The following is a 23,989-nucleotide window of genomic DNA, read 5'->3' as shown; positions in this document are numbered from 1 at the left end:
ACACATTTTACAAAAACCAAAAATATACATATATCGCGTAAAAGGCACTTCTAAGTCACTTCTGAGCGAGAGAAAGGCAATACATTTACAAAAACAAAAAGGGTCTTGATCGTGAAGAAGTTACTTCTAAAACGCTTCTGGATGATGGAAAGACCATAGCACACATTTTAGAAAAACAAAAAGGACGGGATGGCGAAGAAGTATCTTCTGAGACACTTCTGGACGATAGATAAAAGATAGATATCATTTTACAAAAACAAAGTTTTTGGAAAAAGGAGGTCGCGATAATCAGTGTTCGAAGACGACTACTATATATACACGAAGAATTGAAAATTTAAAGTAATCGTCCGATTGTTTCGAGTGATAGATCAATAGAAAGGTATTGGAAAAACTAAAAGGGTTGCATATCAAGACTTGAGTGAAAATTATTGTTTTGGGTAAAAGAGCGGTAAAAGTGTAACAGTAAAAACTTCAAATACTCGTCGAATGACACCTCAACTGTCAGAATCGCATGCTCCGTGCAAAAGTAATACGCAAAACAAGATTTGCGGAGTCCTCTCAAAATGAAAATGCTATTTTGTTTGTCAGTTTTTCCCAAAACGTTATTTTAGAGTCCTGAAAATTCTAGACAATGTTAAACAGCTTATTATAAGAAACGTTAGTTCTACCACTTTTGGGAGAACTAGCTAGCTTTGCGAGAAAACAGCTATAAATAACTACCTAACTACTTGTGAAGTACTGAAGCTGCAGGCTTGTGCTTTACGTCGTTAGAAAGATATTTTAAAATACTATGTACGCCTTTTAAACACTAGACATAGTATTTTAAAATACTATGTACGCCTTTTAAATACTAGATAAATTTTGTAATATCACCGTTTAAAAATTATGGTCCAATGTTTTTTTTTTTATTTTAATTTTCTTTAGCCTTTTTTCGGATTTTACAAAAAACGGCTCTAATGATTTCGAATAAAGTGTTAAGATGTATAGCCCTTGAGATTACTAATCTTTTGGCTTACGATACATTCTTCTAAAAATACCCGTGGCAAAGTTATTAATCAACAAAAATAACCAAATTTACCAGTTTAAAACATTTTATACTGCCTATGAATTGACCTTCTTTTGTATCCATCCAAACTCTATTCATCGCTCCTGGAAATTTAAGATGTTGTTAAATAGCTTAATAGAAGAAACTTTGATTCTACCACTTTTGGTACCGAGAAAGCAGCTAAAAATAGATAAAAATTGGGACACACATTTAAAAACTACAGTTGTTTAAAATTTTAAAGTGGATAGCCCAAAAAATTGTTGTGAAAAGTTACTCTTTAAAGTTATTAGATAACAAAAATGGCAACATAAACTAGCTTAGAACATCTAACACTGCCTAAGCTTCGGACCTTTTTGTGCCTATCCATACTCTTTATTAGGGTCTTAGAATCATTTAATTTCTTATAAACTTGAGTTCTACGAATTTTGTTAAAATCTTTAAAACAAAAACTTCTGACGAAAATGTAATAAACGAAATAAAAAACGAAAGTGACTCCCGTCGGGAAGTCACTTTGGGAGTCACTTCGGCGATCTGAATGCGATATCGCGGACGATAGCTTTCATCTTTAAGAAGTCACTTAGAAGTGCCTTCCGCGATAGAAAATTCCTGCAGGGTTGACGCCGAAGGGGAACGTGATGAACCCTGTGACCTTGAGCCGTACATAGTAAAGGCAAGATTAAGGGTGAAATGGCAAGGCACACTGGCTATACCCCTTGAGGAGGGATGGATGCGATACAATACATTCGTAAGGACGATCATCTTCAGGGAATGACATCAGGGACCGGACGTATTGTAACGAACTGATTTCTTTGGTTTCTACTCGCTACGGTATTTGTGCGGCTAGCTCAGTAGATTGTTTGTGTTCGTCCCACCAAATTCAGTCCAGTAGTTCAGTGAAAAACACAGAATTCTCGGGTTCGGAGTAGGTTTATTGCGGGTGTAACTGCAGTCGGCTTTATAATTTGGTTGTCTCGCTGTCTCCGACGGTGTGGGTTGTCTTGTCGCTCCTTGAAGATCCTTGACCACTGCTTGCTCCTGACGCGATTGGCTCGGTGACTGCTCGGCCACGATTCAGACTCGCTATGGGGTCAGCCGTGCGGGCGTAGGGAAGCGTCACCGTTCTCAGACTAGGGTTAACAGACTGCCGAGCTCTACAGGATCACTCCTCTCGATACCCGACCGCCTGTCCCTTGCTCTGTCCCGGATGGTCCCACGGGCTTCCGCTCAGATCGTGCGGACAGTCAAGGCGGAACGCCAGGAAGCTGCCTCGCTCTTCATTTCGCTTCTGTGCCTCGTGTAAACGAACGTTCCACCCTAGCCTCACCCTTTCGCGTACTGTCCGTGCCGTTCATGCGGGCTCGATACTCCTTGCGTGGCCGTTGCGGTGTGGTGTCCTGCTTGCTGGTGGCGATGTCCTGCGAACTGCTCCTGACAGGGTGGCTGTACGTCTTGACTTCTGTGCTGGGTTCGTGGGCATACGCCGATCCAGGACTTCTCTCCCTTCTGGCTCGTGACTCTCGGGGTTCTGTTGCGCCGCTCCGGGACTTCTCTCCCTTCCGGCTCGCTACTGTCGGGGTTCTGTTGCGCCACTCCGGGACTTCTCTCCCTTCTGGCTCGCTACTCTCGGGATTCTTTCGCGCCACTCCGGGACTTCTCTCCCTTCTGGCTCGCTACTCTCGGGGTTCTTTCGCGCCACTCCGGGACTTCTCTCCCTTCTGGCTCGCTACTCTCGGGGTTCTTTCGCGCCGTTACGGGACTTCTCTTCCTTCTGGCTCGCTACTCTCGGGGTTCATTCGCGCCACTCCGGGACTTCTCTCCCTTCTGGCTCGCTACTCTCGGGGTTCTTTCGCGCCGTTACGGGACTTCTCTCCCTTCTGGCTGATCGCGCCAGGACCTGCTCAACTCACGCCAGGATACGTCCGCGTAGTGCGTGGGCGAGGTACACTGGGACTCGACAGGCTAACCCCGCGCTCTCGATTTCAGATCGCCGGTTTCACTGTTCTAAGTCTAGTAGACCCTCCAGGCGTAACGCCAGGACTTCGTTGGCAGGAAAGAACAGAACTTAGCCGTGTGGTGCCTCCTTAGACCTCAATCTTGCTCCTTGTAGGTTCCCACGGCGCTGCTTCCGACGACTCGCCCTGGTGTGGCTCCCTCATAGTTTGCTTGGTTGGTGTTCGTTCGACTGCTTGTCTTAACTGTTGATGATCGTACTCGACTGATGCTCTCGACTGACTGCTCGCTCTTGACTGACTGCTCTCGACTGAATGATCCCGACTGAATGCGCCCTGCGGGTTTATATAGGGCCTCTGGGAACCGTTATTCCCCTTTTGCACACGGCCCGCCAAAACTCTTCACACCGGGTCAAAAGTTCATGGTTCCTGATTGAACCTCTTGTCCTTGACGCACTGCTTCCCGCCGCCGTCCAGCCTGATGCTGACGTCCCGCTGATCCCGGAGACGCATGCGGCACGTTTGTGTGCCGCACCGCTGCCGAAATGTGGCACCTTCTTTTTCGGTCCAAAGTTCACGGCCGCGTACAAAGTCGGCGGCGTCCCGTTACTCCTTTTTGCACACGGCACTCTCGCTCCGCCCACCAAGTCACCGCTCTCTCCTTCTCGATTGTTGGTCTCCAAGCTCTCTTGGTCTCCGAACCCTCTTGCTCTCCAAACTCTCTCGCTCTCCAAATTCCCTTGCCTCCAAACTCTCTTCCTCTCCAAACTCTCACGTTCTCCAAACTCTCACTTTCTCCAAACTCTCTCGTTCTCCGTCCTCGATCTCCAAACTCTCTTGATCTCCGTCCTCGATCTCCAAACTCTCTCGTTCTCCAACTCCCACGTTCTCCCATCGCTCTTCGCCGCGCCGCCACTACGCAAATTCGCCGCGTACCTGGTGAGCGGCCGGCCCTCTCCGCCTGGGATTTGTGTGCAGTTATTTAACTTCTCACAGTTTTTACAAAGCTAGACAGCGCTTCAGAATTTATGGGGTACCTCAACGGCAATCCGAGGCTGCTGAATTCCGGACCTTCCATTAGCGTTCTAGGTACTGACTGCCAGGTGTTGGTGGACTGACTGGGATTGGATTGAAAAACATGTAGAGCAAATGTTAAAACAACGAGTGTGTTTTCGCGAACGAAATGCCAGCATTGTATGTATTTATATCCCTTGTAAAAATAGTATTTGACGGTAAACTTTTGGAAGCAGTTCGATATTGTTCTGGAAATATTTGGAGGCCACATTGAGGAATTAGCGGAGTCGCAGATAACGGAGATTATAACTGCCGAGCCTGAGCGTCATCAAATAACGAGGACACAGGAATACCAACAGCACTGTAGAAGCACAGGATCGAATTGGAGAAAGGAGCGGTACCGATGAAATCGAGGCACTATCCTATGTCTCCAGCGAAACAGACGGCTGTCTACACCTATGTGGACCAGCCTGAAACAATCCTGTGACGCTGGTAAAGAAGCCTGGGAAGAATAGGCTTTGTCTGGTAGAGCGAAGAAAGAAAAACGTGACCTAGAAGAATTCGTACCCGCTTCAAAACATAAATGGTATCCTGATCGGAATTGCATCAACTATATCTATCAGCAGAGTCGACCTGAAACATGCGTATTGGCAAATCGAGCTGGAGGAAGCGAATCGACCAATCATGGCATTTACAAACCTTAAAGGGCATTGCACTATGGGAAATTGTACTACTATTTGTGGCATTAATTAATAACTTAAAAACAAAGCAGTATTTAAAAGTTTTGTTTTTTGAATTAAGTGTATGAAATTTAAAGAAAATAAAATAATAAAAATGGACAAAGTCCGCCTTTTTTTAAAGAATTTTTTTGTAAAAATACCGCACCTTAAATAAAAAAATAATAATATTAGTATTTTTTCCGCAATTTTTTCAGAGAAATCGTAATTTTATTTTTATTACCTGTCTACGGTCGAACATTGTAACCGATAGGTAGAAGAAGTATTGTTAGGAAAATCTAGTATTTGTTAAGTTATCCGATCTCGTATTGATTTCTTGGCCCTTGAAGTGTGGGACTACTAATATCGGTATAGTGAATAGAGTAGTAGAGTAGTCGCAGACAGCGATATAAAGGGGCGCAGCAAGCGCCGAACAATAGGTAAGGACGGAGTCGCAGTCAGCGACAGAAGGCGCAAGAGGCACCAAGCACGGTGTCCGCAGTCAGCAGACCAGAAAACGCAAGGAGCGTCAAGCATCGGCGGCCGCAGGCAACAGTCAGAAGGCAGCGCCATATTGGGACCTTTTGGGATGCAGCATTTCCGCAAGAGGAGTTCGCGGATGAGAGGAGGGGAGGCCACCCCTACAGCAGCGCGAGCGGATCAGCAGCCAGCGAGTAGTGGAAAACCGGACGCGAGTGAACATAACCTCGGCGGCGGCCATTTCTAGCCCAGCCACTACGGTGACTACAGTAGTGTCCCAACTCAGGAGTACTGCTGTCACAGCTGCGAGTTTAGAGCCGGAGGTGAGCCAGCCCCTCATGTCGAACCTTTTGAAAAGGATTGTGGCGTTGGAGGAGGAGCTGAAGCAGGTTAAACCCCTGAACAGTGCAAGCACCGCCAATCGCGCGCCAATCGCAATTGGCCCAAGTGCAGATGGCGCCAACAGTGGAGCGTCGGGGCGGCCGCCATCTTGGAGCGAACCGCCATTAGCCACATCTAACAGTGAGGCCTCAAATAATGGGGTCGGGCCAGTCCCACATAGCGGTGTCCGTGCGAGCAGTACGCTAGCGCCATCTAGTGTTGCGGAGACAGCGCATGAGTTTGTGCTACCGGGCGGGAACACCCACAACATGGCAACAGCATCGCCATTTGACGGATCCTACGCCTCGATGGCGCCGAATGGATTCCAAGGAGTGTATGGGCCATGGAGGCTTCCTTACCTGCCCGTATTTATAGGGCAGCCGGGCGAGGAGTGGCCGATTTTCAACTATGCTTCTGTGGAGACGACTCAAGCATATAATGCACAGACTTGGAGAACAACCAGAGGTTGTTGAAGGCTCTGAAGGATGAAGCACGCGAGACAGTGAAGTCGCCGTGATGGAGTAGCTGCGCTTTAGGTTTGGCGGAGCAGCGTATAAAGCCAGCTGAACAGCGCACCAGAGGTGCGGCGATTTCGGAGCAGCACCTGACGAGGATCGTTCCCCTCGCAACCCGAGTGAGTAACCTCACGGCCTTCTTGAAGTCAGCGAAGCGGGAGCAGCACCTGTTGAACCCAACGCTAATGGAAGAGCTTGTGGCAAAGCTTCGTACGAGTAAGCGAGTAGACTGGGCCAGGCCCGCTGCATCGATCAAGCCCTTTACCACTGTAGCGCACTGGCTACAGGAGTACGCAAACGTCGAGTGTACGGTTTTGGGCGACAAGGGAAAGGAGCCGAGGCGAAGAGTTCTGCATGCGAGCGTCGACCAGAACGGATGCGATCAACAGGATGATCGGCATGGAGGTTGTCCAATTTGTGGAGGGCAACATGCTGCGACGAGCTGCAGGGAGTTCATTGGAGCTTCGCCACCGGGGAGGTGGAGCATGGTAAGGAGGTATCGGCTCGGCTTCACATGCTTACGGAGTGGACATACAACCAATCCAATCTACATGGCAATTGCCAGATCAACGGATCACGGATCAACGGACGAGGAGCAAAGATGGCCGGAGCAACCTGGTGGCTTTAGAAGTCACAACGGAGGACACCAGCAATCAGCAGTTTCCAGACGTGACCCGGACAGGAGGTCTTCGCCACGAGGTGGTTACATCGATGGCACGCGGGCGCAAAGGATCCTCGAAGACACCACGGTTAAAGTGGGGCGTCGCAACCAGCCGGGATTACAATGGAAGGACGACTAGGCTGTGCTGCCACGGAGCTACGAGATGGCGAACAGACGGCTTATCAATGTAGAGAAGAAGTTGAAGCGCAACGGACAGTTGGCGTTGGAATACGATCGTATCATCAAGGAATACGTATTCAAAGGATATGCAAGAAAGCTGCAGCAGGATGATGTCGCGGTCACGGCAATGGTATTTGGCATATTTTGGAGTCGAAAACCCGAACAAGCCCGGTAAGGTCCGGCTTGTGTTCGATGCTGCAGCCAAGGTTGGAGTAACTTCGCTAAATTTGGCGCTGGACGCCTCAGCATTACAAGCTCTTGCCAGCCGTGCTCTTCCAATTCAGGGAAGGAGCAGTCAGAGTCTGCGGTGACATGAAGGAGATGTTCCTCCAAGTGCTGATCCGACCCGAGGATCGGTGTTTCCAACGATTCATTTGGAGAGATGGCAACGACGATCGAAACCCGGATGAGCACTTGATGAACGTAATGACGTTTGGAGCAGCCTGCACGCCGAGCGCTGCGCAATACGTGAAGATGTTGAAGGCCCTGAAGTTTCGGGATTCGGATCCGAGGGCAGTCAAAGCCATCATCGACCACCACTACGTCGATGACTATGTGGACAGTTTCGCTATAGAGAGCGAACTTATCAGTGTATCTACCTGAGTGAAGGAGATATATGCGGAGGCTGGATTCGAATTATGCCAGTTTTCATCCAGCTCACCCATCGTTGAAGCGGCGTTGGGACCACCTGGACAAGTCAAGAGTGTCGGATGGGGTGTGGCTGAGCAGAAAATCCTTTAAATGCGCTGGCTGGTAGCCACGGACGACTTCAGATTCAACGTGGAGTACCAAGTACCGTTCTAAGTATAGATCGAGTCCCTACAAAGAGGGAGTATTTGAGCTTGCTTATGTCAATGTTCCATCCATTGGGGATTCCTGTGCTGCCTGATGATTTTAGCGAAGCTGATATTGAAAGAGATCTGGAGGCAGAAGATCCAGTGGGACGAACCACTACCGGAGGAGATAGGCAAAGCCTTTGCCGCCTGGCGCAGGGAGATGGACGCTGTGGGTCAGTTCCGATGCCCTCGTCACTATTTTGGGCATGGAGCAGTTCGGACCATCAAGTTGCACGTGTTTGTGGATGCAAGTCAATCTGCATTCGCGGCGGTGGCCTATTGGAGGGTCACGTACGAGGCCGATGAGAACGTGCACAGTGTGGATATCAGCGAGACGGTGTTGTGGACGAACTTAAAAACGGTGCTGAGATGGATCGGTAGGACCCACCGCCGGTACAAGCAGTTTGTTGGAAACCGAGTGGCGGAGACCACAGCCTGGGTCTTGAGGTTTGCGCGTTGGTGTCGCAAACAGAGAAGCGAGCTCGAGGAGTATGGACTCACTGCAATGGAGTGTGAGGCCGTGGAGACCCTGTTAGTCAGACAGGCCCAATTGGAATATTTTCTCGACGAGATAAGGTCGGCGGAATGCGGAAAGGAAAGGACGAGGTCTAGCGCGCTGTGCATGCTTTACAGTGCGAGGAGGTCCGTTATGCTGTCACACAGGCACAGTCTTACGGAATGGATTGTGAGGATGAATCCCAGATGAAACATCAAAACGTGGATGCGACGATTGCTCAGATCACGACGAGATTCTGGGTCACGAAGATGAGACGAGTGCTGAAGGAACTAATCTCGCCGTGCAACGAGTGCAAGTTGCAGCAAACGCGGCCGATGCCGCCGATATTGGGACCCCTTCCAGAGGATCGACTCGAAGCGATGGATGGCCATTCAAGTACACCGGATTGGAGAACTTTGGGCCATTGCTGGTGACTGTATCCCCTCACAGAGAGAAGCGTTGTTCACGTGCCTGACGACAAGGGCGATTCATCTGGAGCTGGCGCATGACCTGTCGACGAATTCCTGCATAATATCGATCAGGAACTTCGTCTGCCGTAGAGGACCAGTATATAGACTGCGGAGTGATAAGGGCAAGAACTTTGCGGGAGCTGACAAACGTGTTCGAGACGGACAGGATACAGAGTGAGTTGTTCAGCAGAAGCATTAAATGAGTTTTCAATTGCCCATAGAACCCGTCTGAGGGCGGAGTATGGGAGGAGATGACGCAGTGGGTCAAACGAGTGCTGCGCCATACCCTGAATGAAGTCGCGCCGAGGGATCATGTGTTGGACAGTGTTCCTGATCGAGGCGGAGAATGTGGTCAACTCGCGTCCGCTCATCAACTTGCCGGTGGATGTGGACCAAAAAGCGCCGTTGACGCCAAACGATCTGCTCAGGGGAGCAGCTAACCTGCCGAATTCGGCTGGATTGGATGCGGAGCTGCCCAAGGAGGTTTCCACGCATAAAGCGAGATCGATTCTGGAGGAGGTGGGTCCTGGAGTACCTACAAATTTCGTTTTTATGTTAGAACTTACACACGTTTATACAAGCACCACAATTAATTAGGACAATATCAAGGTCAAACACACAAGTTACAAACCTCTCTGATTTGATGGTATTTCAAAAACGGCAGTCCTTTGCTTAGTTTTACACTTTTTGACCATTTTAACTATTAGGAGTAATTGGTGATTTAGTAGAGCTGTCACCTCGTTGAAATAAAAAAAGATTTTAACAGCTGATAACTTAGCAGTGGTGCAGTCAAATCAATTTCAAACCACTTTTGAAAAATTGGATTTTGTCAAAAAAGAAAAGTAAAATTTCCCTTAGTGCATTGTACCAATTCATCATGTTGCCTTTTGGACTCTGTAACGCAACGAAAAGTTTGTGCTTTGTCTATTTTGCCGGCCTGCTGAAAGTAACCCCAGATTGTAAATTCCATATGCCTATTTTAAAAGAAGTGGGGGAATTTTTCAAGGCAGCAGGATTTACAATCTGGTTGCAAAAATCACATTTCAGCCTTAAAGAAGTGCGCTACCTAGATTTCTTGATTGGCGGAGAGGAATTAAGAAAAAAAGTAGAAGCTAGTCAAAGCTAAGTCCCCCTAATTTGTGGGAAGTTCTAAGTCTGTTGGGAACAGCGGGGTGGTACCGAAGGTTAATTTGCAATTTAGTATAGACGCCCCTTATACCCTGAAAAAGTGGCAAATACAACCTGATGCCCGAGGCTCAACAAGCTTTAGTAATCTTGAAAACTGCGTTCATGACGGTACTTACCCGGATAAATCACGGCGTTTTTATATACACTGACACTGAAGTTGGAGCTGAAGTTCCAGTTGGATGATCACGGAAACGAATGACCCATTGAATACTTTTCAAAGACGCTAAGCAAATGTCAAAATATTTATAGCGCCACAAAAAAGGAGTTCTGAGTAAAACAATAAATTCCGACCACGCCAGCTTAAATTGACTTATATTCCAAAAGGATTTGAATAGGCGGCTCGCTGTTTGTTTATTGCAGTTTCAGATTTATGACTTTGCTATTGAACAAAGGAGTTGCTTGGAAAATTTAGTGGCTGACGCTCTGTCCAGGATGATGGGGTCAATCGACTTTGAACCTCTGCTGTGGTTCGAGAGTACAGAATTCGAGTCAGCAAGTACTCTTAGCTTAGGAAGTATTAGCTCATTGATAACGTTTCTCAGATCTAGTTCTGGACGGGAATTACGTGTTTTGGTGGCCCAAGCGAGATGACGGCAAACCAGAACTCGAGGATTTTTCCTGGAAACTATGGATACCGGATAGTTTTACAGCTAACAAAGAGATAAAGCAAGCGCAATGCCCGAAAAACAGAGCCCATGATGGAATGGCGAAAACCTTAATCTGGTTGCGTCGGAAAATAATATCAGAAGTCCGAGCTTGTGTGTGCTTAGATAATGCTCTAAGACTTTGCGTAGACCATTTCAAAAACTCTTTACCTTGTCTGTAGAAACGTTGTCCCGCTTTATAAAAAGGGGAGTAAATTGAATGCATGTAATTACAGAGGTATTTCAATGTTTTCAGCTATACCAAAGCTCTTTGAGAACATTATTACGCCCCATGAGCAGCAGTTGTAGGTCACTTATCTTCTCTTGTCAACACGGATTTATAAAACGTAGATCAACGACAACCAACGTTTCGGAATTTACTTCATTTGTGATAAGTGGTTTTAGAAACAATCGTCAGACTTATGTAATTTACACTGATTTCAGTTAGGCGTTTGATTCTGTAAATCACCTGATTATAGTCCGGAAATTGGACATCTTAGGGTTTCCAGGACTAAAAGAGTTATTTTTAAAAACTCATTTTCCACAAGGAAGTCATCTTGGCCCGCTCCTGTTTACATTTTTTATAAATGATTCCTTTAGTCTCAACGAAGACAGATGTACTTATGAACGCAGATGACGTTAAGTTGTGTCTGCAATATAATGATTGAGTCTGTGCAAAAAACCTTCTTAATATTTGCCTTATGGGAACTTAACTGGAATACAAGCCTAATACTACCATCCTAATCCAATAGACTACTTCTTATTAACCATCAATAGCTAACCGTAGAACTATGCCTTGTATTACGTTCATTAGAAATTTTATTTATTATAATGTGGAGAGTCCCGAGTAACTGGGTCGTCTGCTTTTTAATGTGCCAAATAGATTCACTAGCAACTGTTTTCCGCTAGTATTAAATTATTGTATTTCCAATTATGCAATGCATGAACCTTTTAGATTACTTTGCAATGCTTATAATAGACTATATTACCTAATATCTACTACCGACTCATTGCCTATCCTTAAATCAATAATCCTATTCTACTTAGAAACTAATTAGTTTTACTTTATGTATCTTGTCTATGCGTATTTTGACACGTATTTTTAATTGCCTTTGATTTGTCCGCGTTTTCGTTTACTTTCCCTTAACGGTGAATGGCTCCCCGCGTAACAAGCATTGCTTGGTGTCGTAAGGGCCACTTGTTTGTACTGACCATGGAGCATCAACGTCCAATGAAAAAATTTACAAATATATTTTATAGCTGCCATATAATTGTTTTTTTTTTTTAACAATTATATTTATTAAGTAGATTAGATTTTTTAGGAGATTAGTAGTGTTAACGTAATAATACTAAATATAATAAATTTAAAATTGTCTCGAAATTGGATAGTAATATATTAAAGTTTCCATTGAAACAAAATTAATTTTTACATTCTCGCCAAGTTGTACATTTTTGTTTTATATTTTTAAAAGTAACAAACATTTGTTTTAAACAGTTTTAATACAAATTTACTTAATAATTTAAAATATAGGAAATCATTAAAACCTAAAAAGTAGTTCGTTCCACAAATTTGCAAGGTAAATATAAAGTTAATTAAACACATTTTATTTTTTTAAATACAACACACGCACCTCCTATGAAACTTCATGCTCTTCGGATTCGAGTTCAATATTACATGAGAAATCAAAAAGATTCTCAAGTTCAGCCAAACTATTATCCTCCTTCAATGTGTAATCATTACTATTTGTAGAACTAGATAACAATTCTATGACACCAGTAGGAAGACACATTCCCTTTTGTCTTTGAGTTCGACTCTCTAAGTTTACTGTCGATCCTATGCATCCATAGCTCGTTGATAAACATATGTAAAATTAAAGACAGTCTTCTCCAAAATATCCAACTGGAAGAACATTGTTCTGAATTATATCGCTTGAGTGAAACAGAATTTTATGAACTGTAGCTGTCATAGGCAACTAAGGATATTTTTGTATAATTATGTCACTAGTTTTATGACAGAAACTTTGAAACGTTCGCCACATATAGGTACATGGCAAGAAAAATAATAAGTTTCTTATTGATACCGTGATCTCTGAGAATAAATTCGGATCAGCAAATGCACGTCGAGCAGTGTTGCCATTTTTTGTACTATCAAGTCCGCCAACTTTGGGCTTATCAACTCAAAGTAAGCGCATTTCGCAGAACTGATTTTGCATATTTTTTCTCGTTTAGAAACCAGTTTTCTTTATTATTGGGAATAATTTCGCTAATTTCGGCGCTGGACAAGAGGCCTCAGCATTACAAGCCCTTGCCAGCCGTGCTCTTCCAATTCAGGGAAGGAGCAGTCAGAGTCTGCGGTGACATCAAGGAGATGTTCCTCCAAGTGCTGATCCGACCCGAGGATCGGTGCTCCCAACGATTCATTTGGAGAGATGGCAACGACGATCGAAACCCGGATGAGCACTTGATGAACGTAATGACGTTTGGAGCAGCCTGCACGCCGAGCGCTGCGCAATACGTGAAGATGTTGAAGGCCCTGAAGTTTCGGGATTCGGATCCGAGGGCAGTCAAAGCCATCATCGACCACCACTACGTCGATGACTATGTGGACAGTTTCGCTATAGAGAGCGAACTTATCAGTGTATCTACCTGAGTGAAGGAGATACATGCGGAGGCTGGATTCGAATTATGTTTTCAGTTTTCATCCAGCTCACCCATCGTTGAAGCGGCGTTGGGACCACCTGGACAAGTCAAGAGTGTCGGATGGGGTGTGGCTGAGCAGAAAATCCTTTAAATGCGCTGGCTGGTAGCCACGGACGACTTCAGATTCAACGTGGAGTACCAAGTAGCGTTCTAAGTATAGATTGAGTCCCTACAAAGAGGGAGTATTCGAGCTTGCTTATGTCAATGTTCCATCCATTGGGGATTCCTGTGCTGCCTGATGATTTTAGCGAAGCTGATATTGAGAGAGATCTGGAGGCAGAAGATCCAGTCGGACGAACCACTACCGGAGGAGATAGGCAAAGCCTTTGCCGCCTGGCGCAGGGAGATGGACGCTGTGGGTCAGTTCCGATGCCCTCGTCACTATTTTGGGCATGGAGCAGTTCGGACCATCAAGTTGCACGTGTTTGTGGATGCAAGTCAATCTGCATTCGCGGCGGTGGCCTATTGGAGGGTCACGTACGAGGCCGATGAGAACGTGCACAGTGTGGATATCAGCGAGACGGTGTTGTGGACGAACTTAAAAACGGTGCTGAGATGGATCGGTAGGACCCACCGCCGGTACAAGCAGTTTGTTGAAAACCGAGTGGCGGAGATTTTGCAGTCTTCGGAGGTTTTCCAGAACGCAGCGGATGATGCGTGGCGGTCGCAGAATAAGGCGTACCTTAGCCCGGCATCACATTGGCTAAGCGGACCCGCATTATTGAGGCAGCCAGCGAGCGTGTTCCAGATGCGCCTGATGAAGAGGAGATGCCCAGTGAGTTTGCATTGGTGGCCGCAAATGAATTAGCCATTCCGTTCCAGAGATTCTCGAGCTGTACTTGCCTGACGAGGACCACAGCCTGGGTCTTGAGGTTTGCGCGTTGGTGTCGCAAACAGAGAAGCGAGCTCGAGGAGTATGGACTCACTGCAATGGAGTGTGAGGCCGCGGAGACCCTGTTAATCAGACAGGCCCAATTGGAATATTTTCTCGACGAGATAAGGTCGGCGGAATGCGGAAAGGACGTCGCCAGCTCGAGTGAGATTCGAGGTCTAGCGCGCTGTGCATGCTTTACAGTGCGAGGAGGTCCGTTATACTGTCACACAGGCACAGTCTTACGGAATCGATTGTGAGGATGAATCCCAGATGAAGCATCAAAACGTGGATGCGACGATTGCTCAGATCAGGACGAGATTCTGGGTCACGAAGATGAGACGAGTGCTGAAGGAACTAATCTCGCCGTGCAACGAGTGCAAGTTGCAGCGAACGTGGCCGATGCCGCCGATAATGGGACCCCTTCCAGAGGATCGACTCGAAGCGATGGATGGCCATTCAAGTACACCGGATTGGAGAACTTTGGGCCATTGCTGGTGACTGTATCCCCTCACAGAGAGAAGCGTTGGGTCGCCTTGTTCACGTGCCTGACGACAAGGGCGATTCATCTGGAGCTGGCGCATGACCTGTCGACGAATTCCTGCATAATATCGATCAGGAACTTCGTCTGCCGTAGAGGACCAGTATATAGACTGGGAGCTGACAAACGTGTTCGAGGCGGACAGGATACAGAGTGAGTTGTTCAGCGGAAGCATTGAATGGGTTTACAATTGCCCATAGAACCCGTCTGAGGGCGGAGTATGGGAGGAGATGACGCAGTGCGTCAAACGAGTGCTGCGCCATACCCTGAAGGAAGTCGCGCCGAGGGATCAAGTGTTGGACAGTGTTCGTGATCGAGGCGGAGAATGTGGTCAACTCGCGTCCGCTCATCAACTTACCGGTGGATGTGGACCAAAAAGCGCCGTTGACGCCAAACGATCTGCTCAGGGGAGCAGCTAACCTGCCGAATACGGCTAGATTGGATGCGGAGCTGCCCAAGGAGGGTTCCACGCATAAAGCGAGATCGATTCTGGAGGAGGTGGGTCCTGGAGTACCTACAAATTTCGTTTTTATGTTAGAACTTACACACGTTTATACAAGCACCACAATTAATTAGGACAATATCAAGGTCAAACACACAAGTTACAAACCTCTCTGATTTGATGGTATTTCAAAAACGGCAGTCCTTTGCTTAGTTGTACACTTTTTGACCATTTTAACTATTAAGAGTAATTGGTGATTTAGTAGAGCTGTCACCTCGTTGAAATAAAAAAAGATTTTAACAGTTGATAACTTAACAGTGGTGCAGTCAAATCAATTTCAAACCACTTTTGAAAAAATGGATTTTGTCAAAAAAGAAAAGTAATTTGATTTGTCCGCGTTTTCGTTTACTTTCCCTTAACGGTGAATGGCTCCCCGCGTAACAAGCACTGCTTGGTGTCGTAAGGGCCACTTGTTTGTACTGACCATGGAGCATCAACGTCCAATGAAAAAAAATTACATATATATCTTATAGCTGCCATATAATTGCTTTTTTTTAAACAATTATATTTATTAAGTAGATTAGATTTTTTAGGAGATTAGTAGTTTAAACGTAATAATACTAAATATAATAAATTTAAAATTGTCTCGAAATTGGATTGTTATATATTAATGTTTCCATTGAAACAAAATTAATTTTTACATTCTCGCCAAGTTGTACATTTTTGTTTTATATTTTTAAAAGTAAAAAACATTTGTTTTAAACAGTTTTAATACAAATTTAATTAATAATTTAAAATATAGGAAATCATTAAAACCTAAAAAGTAGTTCGTTCCACAAATTTGCAAGGTAAATATAAAGTTAATTAAACACATTTTATTTTTTTAAATACAACACACGCACCTCCTATGAAACTTCATGCTCTTCGGATTCGAGTTCAATATTACATGAGAAATCAAAAAGATTCTCAAGTTCAGCCAAAGTATTATCCTCCTTCAATGTGTAATCATTACTATTTGTAGAACTAGATAACAATTCTATGACATCAGTAGGAAGACACATTCCCTTTTGTCTTTGAGTTCGACTCTCTAAGTTTACTGTCGAAATTATAGGATCCGATGCATCCATAGCTCGTTGATAAACATATGTAAAATTAAAGACACTCTTCTCCAAAATATCCAACTGGAAGAACAGTGTTCTGAATTATATCGCTTGAGTGAAACAGAATTTTATGAACTGTAGCTGTCATAGGCAACTAAGGATATTTTTGTATAATTATGTCACTAGTTTTATGACAGAAACCTTGAAACGTTCGCCACATATAGGTACATGGCAAGAAAAATAATAAGTTTCTTATTGATACCGTGATCTCTGAGAATAAATTCGGATCAGCAAATGCACGTCGAGCAGTGTTGCCATTTTTTGTACTATCAAGTCCGCCAACTTTGGGCTTATCAACTCAAAGTAAGCGCATTTCGCAGAACTGATTTTGCATATTTTTTCTCGTTTAGAAACCAGTTTTCTTTATTATTGGGAATAATTTCGCTAATTTCGGCGCTGGACAAGAGGCCTCAGCATTACAAGCCCTTGCCAGCCGTGCTCTTCCAATTCAGGGAAGGAGCAGTCAGAGTCTGCGGTGACATCAAGGAGATGTTCCTCCAAGTGCTGATCCGACCCGAGGATCGGTGCTCCCAACGATTCATTTGGAGAGATGGCAACGACGATCGAAACCCGGATGAGCACTTGATGAACGTAATGACGTTTGGAGCAGCCTGCACGCCGAGCGCTGCGCAATACGTGAAGATGTTGAAGGCCCTGAAGTTTCGGGATTCGGATCCGAGGGCAGTCAAAGCCATCATCGACCACCACTACGTCGATGACTATGTGGACAGTTTCGCTATAGAGAGCGAACTTATCAGTGTATCTACCTGAGTGAAGGAGATACATGCGGAGGCTGGATTCGAATTATGCCAGTTTTCATCCAGCTCACCCATCGTTGAAGCGGCGTTGGGACCACCTGGACAAGTCAAGAGTGTCGGATGGGGTGTGGCTGAGCAGAAAATCCTTTAAATGCGCTGGCTGGTAGCCACGGACGACTTCAGATTCAACGTGGAGTACCAAGTAGCGTTCTAAGTATAGATTGAGTCCCTACAAAGAGGGAGTATTCGAGCTTGCTTATGTCAATGTTCCATCCATTGGGGATTCCTGTGCTGCCTGATGATTTTAGCGAAGCTGATATTGAGAGAGATCTGGAGGCAGAAGATCCAGTGGGACGAACCACTACCGGAGGAGATAGGCAAAGCCTTTGCCGCCTGGCGCAGGGAGATGGACGCTGTGGGTCAGTTCCGATGCCCTCGTCACTATTTTGGGCATGGAGCAGTTCGGACCATCAAGTTGCACGTGTTTGTGGTAGGACCCACCGCCGGTACAAGCAGTTTGTTGGAAACCGAGTGGCGGAGATTTTGCAGTCTTCGAAGGTTTTCCAGAACGCAGCGGATGATGCGTGGCGGTCGCAGAATAAGGCGTACCTTAGCCCGGCATCACATTGGCTAAGCGGACCCGCATTATTGAGGCAGCCAGCGAGCGTGTTCCAGATGCGCCTGATGAAGAGGAGATGCCCAGTGAGTTTGCATTGGTGGCCGCAAATGAATTAGCCATTCCGTTCCAGAGATTCTCGAGCTGTACTTGCCTGACGAGGACCACAGCCTGGGTCTTGAGGTTTGCGCGTTGGTGTCGCAAACAGAGAAGCGAGCTCGAGGAGTATGGACTCACTGCAATGGAGTGTGAGGCCGCGGAGACCCTGTTAATCAGACAGGCCCAATTGGAATATTTTCTCGACGAGATAAGGTCGGCGGAATGCGGAAAGGACGTCGCCAGCTCGAGCGAGATTCGAGGTCTAGCGCGCTGTGCATGCTTTACAGTGCGAGGAGGTCCGTTATACTGTCACACAGGCACAGTCTTACGGAATCGATTGTGAGGATGAATCCCAGATGAAGCATCAAAACGTGGATGCGACGATTGCTCAGATCAGGACGAGATTCTGGGTCACGAAGATGAGACGAGTGCTGAAGGAACTAATCTCGCCGTGCAACGAGTGCAAGTTGCAGCGAACGCGGCCGATGCCGTCGATAATGGGACCCCTTCCAGAGGATCGACTCGAAGCGATGGATGGCCATTCAAGTACACCGGATTGGAGAACTTTGGGCCATTGCTGGTGACTGTATCCCCTCACAGAGAGAAGCGTTGGGTCGCCTTGTTCACGTGCCTGACGACAAGGGCGATTCATCTGGAGCTGGCGCATGACCTGTCGACGAATTCCTGCATAATATCGATCAGGAACTTCGTCTGCCGTAGAGGACCAGTATATAGACTGCGGAGTGATAAGGGCAAGAACTTTGTGGGAGCTGACAAATGTGTTCGAGACGGACAGGATACAGAATGATACAATTGCCCATAGAACCCGTCTGAGGGCGGAGTATGGGAGGAGATGACGCAGTGCGTCAAACGAGTGCTGCGCCATACCCTGAAGGAAGTCGCGCCGAGGGATCATGTGTTGGACAGTGTTCGTGATCGAGGCGGAGAATGTGGTCAACTCGCGTCCGAATGTGGTCAAACGGCAGTCCTTTGCTTAGTTGTACACTTTTTGACCAATTTAACTATTAAGAGTAATTGGTGATTTAGTAGAGCTGTCACCTCGTTGAAATAAAAAAGATTTTAACAGCTGATTACTTAACAGTGGTGCAGTCAAATCAATTTTAAACCACTTTTGAAAAAATGGATTTTGTCAAAAAAGAAAAGTAATTTGATTTGTCCGCGTTTTCGTTTACTTTCCCTTAACGGTGAATGTCTCCCCGCGTAACAAGCACTGCTTGGTGTCGTAAGGGCCACTTGTTTGTACTGACCATGGAGCATCAACGTCCAATGAAAAAGAAAACATATATATCTTATAGCTGCCATATAATTGCTTTTTTTTAAACAATTATATTTATTAAGTAGATTAGATTTTGTAGGAGATTAGTAGTTTGAACGTAATAATACTAAATATAATAAATTTAAAATTGTCTCGAAATTGGATAGTTATATATTAAAGTTTCCATTGAAACAAAATTAATTTTTACATTCTCGCCAAGTTGTACATTTTTGTTTTATATTTTTAAAAGTAACAAACATTTGTTTTAAACAGTTTTAATACAAATTTAATTAATAATTTAAAATATAGGAAATTATTAAAACCTAAAAAGTAGTTCGTTCCACAAATTTGCAAGGTAAATATAAAGTTAATTAAACGCATTTTATTTTTTTAAATACACACGCACCTCCTATAAAACTTCATGCTCTTCGGATTCGAGTTCAATATTACATGAGAAATCTAAAAGATTCTCAAGTTCAGAAAAACTATTATCCTCCTTCAATGTGTAATCATTACTATTTGTAGAACTAGATAACAATTCTATGACACCAGTAGGAAGACACATTCCCTTTTGTCTTTGAGTTCGACTCTCTAAGTTTACTGTCGATCCTATGCATCCATAGCTCGTTGATAAACATATGTAAAATTAAAGACAGTCTTCTCCAAAATATCCAACTGGAAGAACATTGTTCTGAATTATATCGCTTGAGTGAAACAGAATTTTATGAACTGTAGCTGTCATAGGCAACTAAGGATATTTTTGTATAATTATGTCACTAGTTTTATGACAGAAACTTTGAAACGTTCGCCACATATAGGTACATGGCAAGAAAAATAATAAGTTTCTTATTGATACCGTGATCTCTGAGAATAAATTCGGATCAGCAAATGCACGTCGAGCAGTGTTGCCATTTTTTGTACTATCAAGTCCGCCAACTTTGGGCTTATCAACTCAAAGTAAGCGCATTTCGCAGAACTGATTTTGCACATTTTTTTCTCGTTTAGAAACCAGTTTTCTTTATTATTGGGAATAATTTCGCTAATTAATTTCGCTGGACAAGAGGCCTCAGCATTACAAGCCCTTGCCAGCCGTGCTCTTCCAATTCAGGGAAGGAGCAGTCAGAGTCTGCGGTGACATCAAGGAGATGTTCCTCCAAGTGCTGATCCGACCCGAGGATCGGTGCTCCCAACGATTCATTTGGAGAGATGGCAACGACGATCGAAACCCGGATGAGCACTTGATGAACGTAATGACGTTTGGAGCAGCCTGCACGCCGAGCGCTGCGCAATACGTGAAGATGTTGAAGGCCCTGAAGTTTCGGGATTCGGATCCGAGGGCAGTCAAAGCCATCATCGACCACCACTACGTCGATGACTATGTCTATGACTATGAGAGCGAACTTATCAGTGTATCTACCTGAGTGAAGGAGATACATGCGGAGGCTGGATTCGAATTATGCCAGTTTTCATCCAGCTCACCCATCGTTGAAGCGGCGTTGGGACCACCTGGACAAGTCAAGAGTGTCGGATGGGGTGTGGCTGAGCAGAAAATCCTTTAAATGCGCTGGCTGGTAGCCACGGACGACTTCAGATTCAACGTGGAGTACCAAGTAGCGTTCTAAGTATAGATTGAGTCCCTACAAAGAGGGAGTATTCGAGCTTGCTTATGTCAATGTTCCATCCATTGGGGATTCCTGTGCTGCCTGATGATTTTAGCGAAGCTGATATTGAGAGAGATCTGGAGGCAGAAGATCCAGTGGGACGAACCACTACCGGAGGAGATAGGCAAAGCCTTTGCCGCCTGGCGCAGGGAGATGGACGCTGTGGGTCAGTTCCGATGCCCTCGTCACTATTTTGGGCATGGAGCAGTTCGGACCATCAAGTTGCACGTGTTTGTGGATGCAAGTCAATCTGCATTCGCGGCGGTGGCCTATTGGAGGGTCACGTACGAGGCCGATGAGAACGTGCACAGTGTGGATATCAGCGAGACGGTGTTGTGGACGAACTTAAAAACGGTGCTGAGATGGATCGGTAGGACCCACCGCCGGTACAAGCAGTTTGTTGGAAACCGAGTGGCGGAGATTTTTCAGTCTTCGAAGGTTTTCCAGAACGCAGCGGATGATGCGTGGCGGTCGCAGAATAAGGCGTACCTTAGCCCGGCATCACATTGGCTAAGCGGACCCGCATTATTGAGGCAGCCAGCGAGCGTGTTCCATATGCGCCTGATGAAGAGGAGATGCCCAGTGAGTTTGCATTGGTGGCCGCAAATGAATTAGCCATTCCGTTCCAGAGATTCTCGAGCTGTACTTGCCTGACGAGGACCACAGCCTGGGTCTTGAGGTTTGCGCGTTGGTGTCGCAAACAGAGAAGCGACCTCGAGGAGTATGGACTCACTGCAATGGAGTGTGAGGCCGTGGAGACCCTGTTAGTCAGACAGGCCCAATTGGAATATTTTCTCGACGAGATAAGGTCGGCGGAGTGCGGAAAGGACGTCGCCAGCTCGAGTGAGATTCGAGGTCTAGCGCGCTGTGCATGCTTTACAGTGCGAGGAGGTTCGTTATATTGTCACACAGGCACAGTCTTACGGAATTGATTGTGAGGATGAAGCCCAGATGAAGCATCAAAACGTGGATGCGACGATTGCTCAGATCAGGACGAGATTCTGGGTCACGAAGATGAGACGAGTGCTTAAGGAACTAATCTCGCCGTGCAACGAGTGCAAGTTGCAGCGAACGCGGCCGATGCCGCCGATAATGGGACCCCTTCCAGAGGATCGACTCGAAGCGATGGATGGCCATTCAAGTACACCGGATTGGAGAACTTTGGGCCATTGCTGGTGACTGTATCCCCTCACAGAGAGAAGCGTTGGGTCGCCTTGTTCACGTGCCTGACGACAAGGGCGATTCATCTGGAGCTGGCGCATGACCTGTCGACGAATTCCTGCATAATATCGATCAGGAACTTCGTCTGCCGTAGAGGACCAGTATATAGACTGCGGAGTGATAAGGGCAAGAACTTTGTGGGAGCTGACAAATGTGTTCGAGACGGACAGGATACAGAATGATACAATTGCCCATAGAACCCGTCTGAGGGCGGAGTATGGGAGGAGATGACGCAGTGCGTCAAACGAGTGCTGCGCCATACCCTGAAGGAAGTCGCGCCGAGGGATCATGTGTTGGACAGTGTTCGTGATCGAGGCGGAGAATGTGGTCAACTCGCGTCCGAATGTGGTCAAACGGCAGTCCTTTGCTTAGTTGTACACTTTTTGACCAATTTAACTATTAAGAGTAATTGGTGATTTAGTAGAGCTGTCACCTCGTTGAAATAAAAAAGATTTTAACAGCTGATTACTTAACAGTGGTGCAGTCAAATCAATTTTAAACCACTTTTGAAAAAATGGATTTTGTCAAAAAAGAAAAGTAATTTGATTTGTCCGCGTTTTCGTTTACTTTCCCTTAACGGTGAATGTCTCCCCGCGTAACAAGCACTGCTTGGTGTCGTAAGGGCCACTTGTTTGTACTGACCATGGAGCATCAACGTCCAATGAAAAAGAAAACATATATATCTTATAGCTGCCATATAATTGCTTTTTTTTAAACAATTATATTTATTAAGTAGATTAGATTTTGTAGGAGATTAGTAGTTTGAACGTAATAATACTAAATATAATAAATTTAAAATTGTCTCGAAATTGGATAGTTATATATTAAAGTTTCCATTGAAACAAAATTAATTTTTACATTCTCGCCAAGTTGTACATTTTTGTTTTATATTTTTAAAAGTAACAAACATTTGTTTTAAACAGTTTTAATACAAATTTAATTAATAATTTAAAATATAGGAAATTATTAAAACCTAAAAAGTAGTTCGTTCCACAAATTTGCAAGGTAAATATAAAGTTAATTAAACGCATTTTATTTTTTTAAATAGACACGCACCTCCTATAAAACTTCATGCTCTTCGGATTCGAGTTCAATATTACATGAGAAATCTAAAAGATTCTCAAGTTCAGAAAAACTATTATCCTCCTTCAATGTGTAATCATTACTATTTGTAGAACTAGATAACAATTCTATGACACCAGTAGGAAGACACATTCCCTTTTGTCTTTGAGTTCGACTCTCTAAGTTTACTGTCGATCCTATGCATCCATAGCTCGTTGATAAACATATGTAAAATTAAAGACAGTCTTCTCCAAAATATCCAACTGGAAGAACATTGTTCTGAATTATATCGCTTGAGTGAAACAGAATTTTATGAACTGTAGCTGTCATAGGCAACTAAGGATATTTTTGTATAATTATGTCACTAGTTTTATGACAGAAACTTTGAAACGTTCGCCACATATAGGTACATGGCAAGAAAAATAATAAGTTTCTTATTGATACCGTGATCTCTGAGAATAAATTCGGATCAGCAAATGCACGTCGAGCAGTGTTGCCATTTTTTGTACTATCAAGTCCGCCAACTTTGGGCTTATCAACTCAAAGTAAGCGCATTTCGCAGAACTGATTTTGCACATTTTTTTCTCGTTTAGAAACCAGTTTTCTTTATTATTGGGAATAATTTCGCTAATTAATTTCGCTGGACAAGAGGCCTCAGCATTACAAGCCCTTGCCAGCCATGCTCTTCCAATTCAGGGAAGGAGCAGTCAGAGTCTGCGGTGACATCAAGGAGATGTTCCTCCAAGTGCTGATCCGACCCGAGGATCGGTGCTCCCAACGATTCATTTGGAGAGATGGCAACGACGATCGAAACCCGGATGAGCACTTGATGAACGTAATGACGTTTGGAGCAGCCTGCACGCCGAGCGCTGCGCAATACGTGAAGATGTTGAAGGCCCTGAAGTTTCGGGATTCGGATCCGAGGGCAGTCAAAGCCATCATCGACCACCACTACGTCGATGACTATGTCTATGACTATGAGAGCGAACTTATCAGTGTATCTACCT

General features: G+C 45.1%; 2 protein-coding genes across 13 annotated transcripts in view; both read left to right on the top strand.

The window, feature by feature from the left end:
• The window catches only part of LOC108021868 (G-protein coupled receptor 15), a 231,391-nt gene that overhangs the window by 138,609 nt on the left and 68,793 nt on the right, over positions 1-23,989 (top strand). The window contains exon 5 of one of the 12 annotated variants that reach the window (XM_050890269.1): positions 23,576-23,962. The exons of 9 other annotated variants lie outside the window; for them this stretch is intronic. In XM_050890269.1, coding sequence (XP_050746226.1) covers positions 23,576-23,705 — 130 coding nt within the window. In that variant the 3' untranslated portion in view covers positions 23,706-23,962. Of the gene's footprint in view, positions 1-16,639; positions 17,527-20,043; positions 20,238-23,575; positions 23,963-23,989 lie in introns of those variants that run through there. 2 more of the 12 variants (XM_050890268.1, XM_050890265.1) reach the window with 2 other exon arrangements.
• Positions 7,550-14,406, top strand: LOC127012074 (uncharacterized). The gene is made up of 2 exons (XM_050890273.1): positions 7,550-8,353; positions 14,277-14,406. The coding sequence occupies exons 1-2, from the start codon at positions 7,830-7,832 to the stop codon at positions 14,404-14,406; spliced, it is 654 nt and encodes a 217-aa protein (XP_050746230.1). The 5' UTR covers positions 7,550-7,829.

Source organism: Drosophila biarmipes, unplaced genomic scaffold (genome assembly GCF_025231255.1).
Source record: "Drosophila biarmipes strain raj3 unplaced genomic scaffold, RU_DBia_V1.1 ptg000019l, whole genome shotgun sequence".
Lineage (NCBI taxonomy): Eukaryota > Metazoa > Arthropoda > Insecta > Diptera > Drosophilidae > Drosophila > Drosophila biarmipes.
The sequence above is the reverse complement of the archived record's forward strand: the minus strand, read 5'-3'. Positions and strand labels throughout refer to the sequence as shown.